The 9,071-nt window shown below is 42.2% G+C and overlaps 1 protein-coding gene across 2 annotated transcripts in view; it reads left to right on the top strand.

Annotated features, from left to right (window-relative positions):
• The window catches only part of cacng3b (calcium channel, voltage-dependent, gamma subunit 3b), a 24,366-nt gene extending 15,552 nt beyond the window's left edge, over positions 1-8,814 (top strand). For both annotated transcript variants that reach the window (XM_031862061.1, XM_031862060.1), the window contains 3 exons: positions 748-831; positions 4,083-4,223; positions 6,544-8,814. In XM_031862061.1, coding sequence (XP_031717921.1) covers positions 748-831; positions 4,083-4,223; positions 6,544-7,055 — 737 coding nt within the window. In that variant the 3' untranslated portion in view covers positions 7,056-8,814. The remainder of the gene's footprint in view (positions 1-747; positions 832-4,082; positions 4,224-6,543) is intronic.
• Positions 8,815-9,071: the final 257 nt, after the last annotated feature.

The following is a 9,071-nucleotide window of genomic DNA, read 5'->3' as shown; positions in this document are numbered from 1 at the left end:
ATGTGTGTGTACACGTGATGTCTGTATTTTAGTGGCTGTGTGTGCTGGTACTTGTTCATGTCCACTTTCCTGAAGATGTGATCTGATGCAGTAAACTCACACAAGAAGATGAGTGATTATTGATCGACAAAAGCAATCACGCTCCATGTTTTCTATTGCTATTGTATTTGACATGTTTATGACTAAATAAATGATTAATGGTTTAATCAGAAACAGAATGGCTGATTAATTCAACCTGGTGCTGGCCCCAAACACACATTCGTGTACATTAATGTACAGGGCTGCTCGTTTTTAGCCAATCAGTCGAACGACTGGTCTTTTTGTTCTTAGTCGACTACAATTTCTTTGGTTGATTTGTCATTTTGTATGCTTTTTCATGCTGAATGACTTATTTCTAAGAAACTTCCCATTACAAAGTCATTACATGACATAACTGGTTTTCTCCTTTTCCAGTTTGTACTCAGAAAGTAACGCTGACATTTTGATCTGTAGCTGGTTTGTTGCGAGAAAAGCAACAACTCTAAAACCCGGCATCTCATTGACGGGTGGATTAAGTTAGGAAATAGAATATTCTGGTATAGATTGATTGATTATTACTGAAAATATCAGGACTTCCCCTTTCATTGTTTACGATATTCCAAATGAGTTGGAACCCAGTGATGTAGAACATAAAACAAATATGATCTCATTTCCTCGCGCTGAACAATAAAGATCTGAACTGAGCTCATTTGTGTTTCTCCTCCGCAGGAACGTTCAGAGGTGTGTGTAAGAAGATTGATCACTTCCCGGAGGACGCGGACTATGAAAAAGATGCTGCTGAATACCTCCTACGTGAGTTTGATGATGATACATTAAGGACCCATTTTTAAACATAAATCTATCAGTCAAACCTATTAACAACCTTTTATCAGGTGTCACTGTCAGGCCCAGATTTCTATGAACTTTGCTGGACTAAAGGGATAAACATTTATGGTTTCGATTCGATCACTCTTGTTCGTTCCATCCAGTATTTTGATAATGTACTAAACTCTACAGTCACTAGAGTGCAGACACAGAGTACAAACAGCCAACAAAATATGCATCTGCAGGACTTTAGAGGCTTTTTTTCTCATGTGATTAATTTGCATGTAAATATGAGTACAAAGATTACCCTGCGAAAAAGCGGCATACTTTTTTCATGGGAACAAGGCACATTTTTCTGAGCTTTTGCGCCGCGAATAAAGGCATCAGCCAATCACGTTGTGCCGAACAGGATGCGTTCTGCCTATATTTATATTTATGAAACAACACGGAGGCTCCATAGTCCAAACCAAGACGGCAAACTTTGTTGCTCCTTTCAACCTCGACAGAGGCAGCTCAGACCAGATCCACTATAGTAAAAGCCCTGAACATATAATGTTACCAGACAAGTATTTCACATTTTCTTTTTGTTTATTTGTGACGGCCTCGTTGTGTAAATGCCTTAAGACATAACGCACAGTTTTATTGTGACTTCACATAAGGTCCCAACCTCGAGGTAGAACAAATCTGGGATATAGAAAACATCAGCGTTAGGGTTCGGGTTAGGCGGCCAGCTCTGTGCGTTGTACGCATCGTTGTATACTTGTTGTACACAAACCAGCTAGCTAACCGTTTGCAGAGATGCATGCCCAAAACAAAAGCCCACATTTTAATAGGGAAGGAGAGACACACCTACTTTTAAACTTTTTATGGTTGCAGCCGGCTTGTTTTATAACAAGAATCTTTAAAAAAAGGGTCTTAAATTTGCTGTGTAAGGATTCATACACGATATCACACTATCAGTGTGGAGGCCACAGCTGCAAGATGTGTCAGCTTTTGATCATGAATGTAGAAGATAATAAAATAAAGGAACAGCAGCATTGTTTTTGTTTTGCAGTGTACAGCTATAGTTATTCACAGTGTTACATGTATGATAAGGAGAAAGGTTAGATCTTATTACATTCCGGATGGATGAACAGAGAGTGTCCAGTGGAGAGAACAGGAGATTCAAAAAACAGGTGCTACAGTTTTACCAGCACATACATGAGGAAAATAAAACAAATGTCATGATGAGAAAATGGCAAAGGAGAAAGGAGGGATCACATTTACAGAGAGAGTAAACGGGATGCAGGCAAAGAGATATAAAGAGAGTGGTTTAGTGGAAAACAGAGAGGAGGGGCTCTCTCTGTTCCTTCTCCCACAGTAAACACAGAGTAAAGATGGACGGAGAGAGAAAACGGTAACAACAACAACAAGAGGAAAAAAAGGGAAAATGGATTCAGCCTGTGCTTCTCTTTTCATTGCTCCACTGAACACAGAGCAACATCCCCAGAGGCAGCCAATTAGATCACAGGCCTCAGAGCTGGCCAGCCAATGGGGAGCAGGGACCTAGTGACCGGCATTTCATACAGCCCAGGGGTGTGGGCCATAGGGGGCGGGGCTTATACGCTCCAACGCACAGCACCACTGGTCGCTGCAGCTGCCAGTCATGCCGGGAATGTTTTGGAACGCAAGAAGCGTGAAGGAAAGATACTCAGGAACACAAACACGTTTCTTATGGGTGATTTATTTGATCTTTTTGACTACACACCTGTGATGTATGGGTGCACATCAGCTGTTCAACACATCTAAACACACCGCACCGCTCGGTTCTGCACGACAAGCTGTTTGCAAATATCCTCCAATATGTTATCACGTCATGTACACATATGGTCTTCTGACAAATATGTCTCTCCTCATGCAGCCTCCCTTCCGTTTTCATCATCTCTGCTATTCATTATTTTCGCGGTGCATATGTGTCAGCGCGGCTCTCCATCTGTCTTGGTTTTAGTCCATCTTCTCCCTCTACATCCGTCTCGCTCCCTCTCTCTGAGGCGAGGCCTCCGAATGCTTTAACATGTTCTGGATGCAGACTCAGTCAAGCATGTAGCAGCACACACTGGCCCACGTGTGTGTGTGTGTGTGTGTGTGTGTGTGTGTGTGCAAAGTGACACATTTTTCATTGTTTTAGCTCTGCCCTCCAGCACAGTGGATTTGAAATGAGACGTTGATGTTCTGACTTTCAGCTTTGAGTGTTCACATCCATCAGACCAGCAGATTTACTACAAAATGTTTTCAGTGACCTCCTTTTTGAACTTCAATAACACTATATAGTCTCAAAATGAACCAATCATTACAGGCAACATCTTGGCTTCATAGAAAAGGTTGGTAGGTAGATCTTTACATCATGTTTCCCACAAGTGTAACTAATATTGGAAAAATAATAATTGAGGCTCCACGTGCTCTATTGAACTATTTCTATTTGTACAACTTCTCCTGACCTCTCCCCAGTGCTCTGTGTTCAGCAGAATGCAGAACTGTCATTTTTGTCAAGTGACTGTTGGTGTCAGACCAGTCAATCAGTGCTTCCCAGTTGCACTTGGGAGCACAAAATATATTTTTTACAGGATCTGGTTTGTGCAAATAGTTTATTTCGGGTGAAAATGTAAATGAAACATGTAGAATATTGTGTTTTTGATGCGTCTCCTGACGGAAGCGATGGTCACACATGATGTGTTCAAGCGTTTAAAAGGTGAAAACCTGACTATGATGTCTTCTGGCTTTGATAAACGTGTATTTTTGGCGAAACATACTTTTCAAACCCGCGGGCAGTTTTGGGCATAAAGACATAAACATTTCACATAAAAGAGACCACAGACTTAAAACAAACCAGCAAACTGCATCAACCAAAGAATTGTCTGTCCATGTTTGGTGAAATATAGTCAGTGCTCAAATGATCCTTAATCCTGTTATTAACATCGTGCATGCTTATGACATAATGAAGTTTAAAATGGGTCTAAGATGATAGGCTTTCAACAAAAACATAAAGGTCAAAGCTGCTGATCATTTTTCACGTCAGCAAAGAGCAGAAATAAGGAGGCAGTTTGTGGAATTTGGCCAAATTTCCAAATCAAAAAAATCAATCTCCCGAGTCATTCTGCAGAGCCAGAATGACAAGATCTTTACACGGTAAAAACGTTTTGTACTTTTCGGTAATAACCGTGTTCCCTCTCTTCTTCTTCTTCGTGTGTGTGCTTTAACAGGTGCTGTGCGTGCCTCCAGCATCTTCCCCATCATGAGCGTGGGTCTGCTGTTCCTCGGGGGGCTCTGTGTGGCCGCCAGTGAGTTTTACCGGAGCCGACACAACGTGATCCTCAGTGCAGGAATCTTCTTCGTCTCTGCAGGTCGGTCTGCACTGCGTGTGTCTTTTTGTTAGAATTACAATGTCTGTCCTCGTTGTTTCTTTTGTGTGCACCAGTGTAGATAAAGTAGGCTCTGTATTTAGAACAAGAAGGTGTTGTTCTTCACTGACGGACACTTCTTTTACATATTGATTATATTGTTTCTCAGAAAAAAAACCCCGAATTGGCTATTGATTAAGAATTGTTGCTTTTTAGCCTGAATTTTAACCCTCTTGGCTGCACATGTTTTATATGTTCGTTGTATTGATTTTGTTGTTTGCTGATGTCACTGATGAAATGTTTTGTATTGAGTTTTCTGCTTGTATTGTGTGTTTATTCTGTCTTATTATTTTTGCTATGCAATGACTCGATTTCCCCACAAGAGAAAATAGGTTCTTAGGGTTTAAATTAGATTGAAAAGAAGCAGATCTGTTTCAACTGATCGCTCTCCCCCAAAACACGTCCCTCAATGTTGTAAAAAAAATAGAAAAATTGTCCTTTTTTTATTTTTTATATTTTAATTATTGATAAAATCCCAGACTTAAAAGAATAAATAATGAACCCTCTGTAATCTCCTTTCGTACACCTAAAATTGCGACTGCAAACTTTGGTGCAGCAAACTGTGATATGTAAGCATACTGATGCTCATCTCCATGACAGCACATTTAAACACAATATAGCAGCCATCTTAGCTGCATAACCAGCCGCACTTAAAATACCCCGACCCGATTCAGACACGTCGTATTTATATAATTCAAATTTTTAATGCAAGGATGCTGCTTTTGAGATAGCAACATAGGGCTAGTGTGTGTGTGTCGTCACTGTGGAGCCACTCTAAACAGAGGAGGTGCAGCACTCAAATATTTGCAGAAGGAGCCCGTCAGGCATCTAAAGCACACAGAAGTGGCTGTGTGCAAATTTGGACACAGCAGCTGATTAATCAATCAGCAAGAATACCATGATGCCGCTGTGATGCACTGCGAGGGTGTGAGCGTGTCAACACGCATACATGCTCACACACATAATCTATCACACGGATGCTGACACTTGGTCTCCCATAAACACACACACACACACACACACGCACACACTTGTGCTCTTGCCCCTGACACACACAAAGGGCTGTAAAGTACTTGCTGTTCAGTGGGATGTGTAGGGTCCCATTGGGTTTTGTAGTAAATTCATGGAGCCAAATTGGTAATTATTTACCACAATAGTGTGGGGCTGATTCTGGTTAATTACAGCTGGCTAATTGTCCCCATTCTGTGCGTTCCACCACACTGCATGAGCACTGTATTCTGGACTAATGATATGGAATAAGAGAGCCCAGCTGTGTGCAATGACTCTCTCTGATGCTCTCCTCCCGTTACTTTGCTTTATTTCATTTGGCCGTCTCCCCGTCGTCCTCTTCTCCACTCATTTCTCTCAAGTCTTGGCTCCGAAAATCTTCTCTTTTCTCAAATGTTCTCTCACTAATCTGCCACTTTATTTTATATTTAACTGTGTCGGTTGGTCGTCCACTTTGTGTTCAGACTGAAATACCTCAACTACATTCAAGTCCCCCTCTGGATAATTAGTAATAACTTTGGATTCCTTAGCTTTCCTTAAAGCACCGCCACGGTTTTAATTTGTCCAACGCTTTGGTTTGTGGCTAAAAGCCTGCAGAATTAAGGGCGTTAGTTGTAAACATGCTAAACCAAGATGTTGCTTATCGTGAACATTATACTTTCCAAACATCGTTACGTTAGCGTTGTCGGTGTGAACATGTTAGCATGCAGATGTTAACATTTAGCTCTAGCACGGCAGACATGTTTGTTTATTCTTCTGCATTAACTGTAAATCTGTTCTTTGTTTTCTTTTAGTGGCCGATCTCTGCCTCTTGCAGTTTTTGATGTGTGCTGTTTGTCTGGATGAGTATGGAGTCATAGGAGTGACATAATACAGATTAAATCTGTGAATGAATGAGAGTAAATTAATTGTAATATATAAAATATTCAGAAACAATAGTAGAGTAGTTTATATGCCAAAAATGAATAAATATATATATTAAAAAAATTAATAAATAAAAACAGAAATAAATCAACAAAAGAATGGAGGGAAATTGTAAATGCTTTTCTTTTCCTTTATATTTAGTTGTCTTCAACTGTATTTACCTATTTATCTATTATTTATTTCTCTTTATACTTTCCCATTTATTTTCAGATGTATTCTTTATTATGATATTCCTATGACTCCATACTGTTTGCCTGGATGAGGAGGTCACGCTTGCACCATTTCCACTTCCATCTCTTAATGTTTGTCTCTTCCTGTCCTTCCCTTCCAGGTCTCAGTAACATCATAGGGATTATTGTCTACATCTCAGCCAACTCGGGTGACCCGGGTCAGAGCGACAGCAAGAAGTCCTACTCCTACGGCTGGTCCTTCTACTTTGGCGCCCTCTCCTTCATCATGGCAGAGATGGTGGGCGTGCTGGCCGTGCACATGTTCATCGAGAAGCACCGCAAGCAACGGGCCAAGTCCCGCACCGAGCTCATCAAAAAGTCCGCCTTCAGCCGCATCCCTTCCTACCGCTACCGCTTCCGGCGTCGCTCCAGCGTGCGTTCCTCCGAGGCCCCGAGCCGCGACGCCTCACCGCTGGGGAAAGGCGGCTACACGGGGCCCGCCGCCTCCGAGATGCCCATGTACACGCTGAACCCACGTGAGGCAGGCAACGCCGGCACCAAGCCTGGAGGCGGCATGGGCGGGCTGCTCAACTCGGAGAGGGAGTTCCTCCAAAGCAGCACGCTCACTAAAGACTACAGCAAGGACCCCAACCGCAGGACCACGCCCGTCTGAGAGGTGCCGGCTGCAGATATCGCCCAATCAGAGTATCAAAGAGAAGGATGACGAGAAATACAGGGGGGAGTGCAAGCTTAAGCAGGGGACGCACAGGGTTACGGGGGTGGGAACGGGGTTTGATAAACTATGACTGTGAACTGTGAACTTTTAGCCTTTGAACTGTGAATCCTGAGCCCTGTGAGAGTTTCAGTGTGTGTAGCAGGGTCGGTTTTGATGGAGAAGTTGTTCCCGACTCCACTTTACCACATATCACTGTAGTTATACCTGTGAATCCTTACATATGAAGGCACATTCAATTTATGTCCATGAGTGTTATGATCATAAATTGACTCTCTGGCTTTTTTCGAGGGGGAAACGGGTTTGACCCAAGATCAAAAGCATATCGTAAGTGGTTTGCTGTTTGGGGCAACTTCTCCTTAAAATTTAAAATAATGTGAACTAAAGGAGAAAGGGGAAGGAGGTGAGAGACTCTGTGTGATCTTTACCTTTTGACCTCTGTCCTCCCGACCTTTTTTTTGGGTAGCAGTTGGATTAGTGGCAGGGAGCAGCCTTAGAGCTCCGAGCTGTCTCTCTGATGACGATTTTAAAAAGTGCGGACGTTAACACCTCAGGATCGGGATTGATTCATTTTCAGTTCAGCTGGACTCAAAATATAAATTGAAGTTGCGGTTTGTCTATTGATGGCGGCACATTTGTGACACTAGTTATTATTTTCTTATACATATTGTATATATACTCCTTTCATATTGATTGATGGAAAAGCTGTCTTCTTAACAGACTGAACTGAAACTGAGTTGAGCTCATTCTTGGTAACATTTACCCCCATCTCTCTGATCCCAGGTCAGTTGTTAAAACCTGCTTAGTGGTTTTTGGGGAACCGGGTACACTGACTACAGATCAGCTGTTAGAGGAGGGGGGGAGGTGTGACTCAACTAAACTAATGAATCTCTTTTAGATGGTAACATAGATCATTGGTGCTTCCTTTTACCCGTTTTCAGCCACATAAGTCGCATCTTTATTTATTTTGTCACCTTAAAGAGGTGATCCGATATTTGTCTGTCTGTCCGCCTTCACTTGTCACCTTTCACCTTCCACATTTTTCCGTGTAGCCCCATAACTCACCTCACTGCCACCCTCTGCACACCTCCTCTCACCCTCTCCTTCTCTTTTAGGTCCTGTCTTCCGTCGGTGTCGCTCGTAGACTAGCTAGGGTTTGTGGAGGTTGTTGGTTCAGGGTACTGCGGAGAGGAGACCGCTGAGCTGTGAATATGCTTTAAGGCAGAGCCAAAAAGACATTAAACAAACAGATGGACTTTTCATTTGCCCACTACCTCTTGGTGAATATATTTCAGATGAGTTTAATAAAAAGTTGTCTTTTTCTTGCCAGAACCATTGTCAAATATTTCAGCTGCAGAAATACACACTGAGAAAATGCTCCCATCAGCCTAAAGTACACCTCTCTCTGCTCTAATGGAGGATCTGCTGGAAATGAATTTAAAGATAAATAGATGGAATTGGCAGAAGTGTCATGTATTATTCAAAGGATCTGCGCCCCATCCATTCAGCTGTCACTCACAGCCTCTCCTCCTCTTTATCTCCACACATACTGTATACATCTGCACAAATGCAAACACACACACACACACACACTGTGGCTGTGACAGTCATGGTCTTATCATATTTCAAACACCTGTACATTTCTTTTCTGTGACAGATTCTGGAGAAACATCAATACGCTTACGTTCATCTCTCTTTCTCTCGCTCTCTCGCAGACGTATACACAAAGATGGTCCACTCTCTGACCTTCTCTGCGTACTTTGTTGGCGCCGTTTTGTATTGAAGCGTTAGATAAGAGGAGAGATGAAAATATATGATGTTGCATACGTAGCTCCCCATTGAAACATACTGGAACACTTGTTGCAGTAACCTACACATTATCCGGCTTTAGTTTTGCTTTTGAAATCCTGATCTTGAAGTGCTTGTCTTTTTCTTGGCTGGTTGCATCGCACACAG

Source organism: Anarrhichthys ocellatus, unplaced genomic scaffold (assembly GCF_004355925.1).
Source record: "Anarrhichthys ocellatus isolate YVR2014 unplaced genomic scaffold, GSC_Weel_1.0 scaffold26, whole genome shotgun sequence".
NCBI lineage: Eukaryota > Metazoa > Chordata > Actinopteri > Perciformes > Anarhichadidae > Anarrhichthys > Anarrhichthys ocellatus.
The sequence above is the reverse complement of the archived record's forward strand: the minus strand, read 5'-3'. Positions and strand labels throughout refer to the sequence as shown.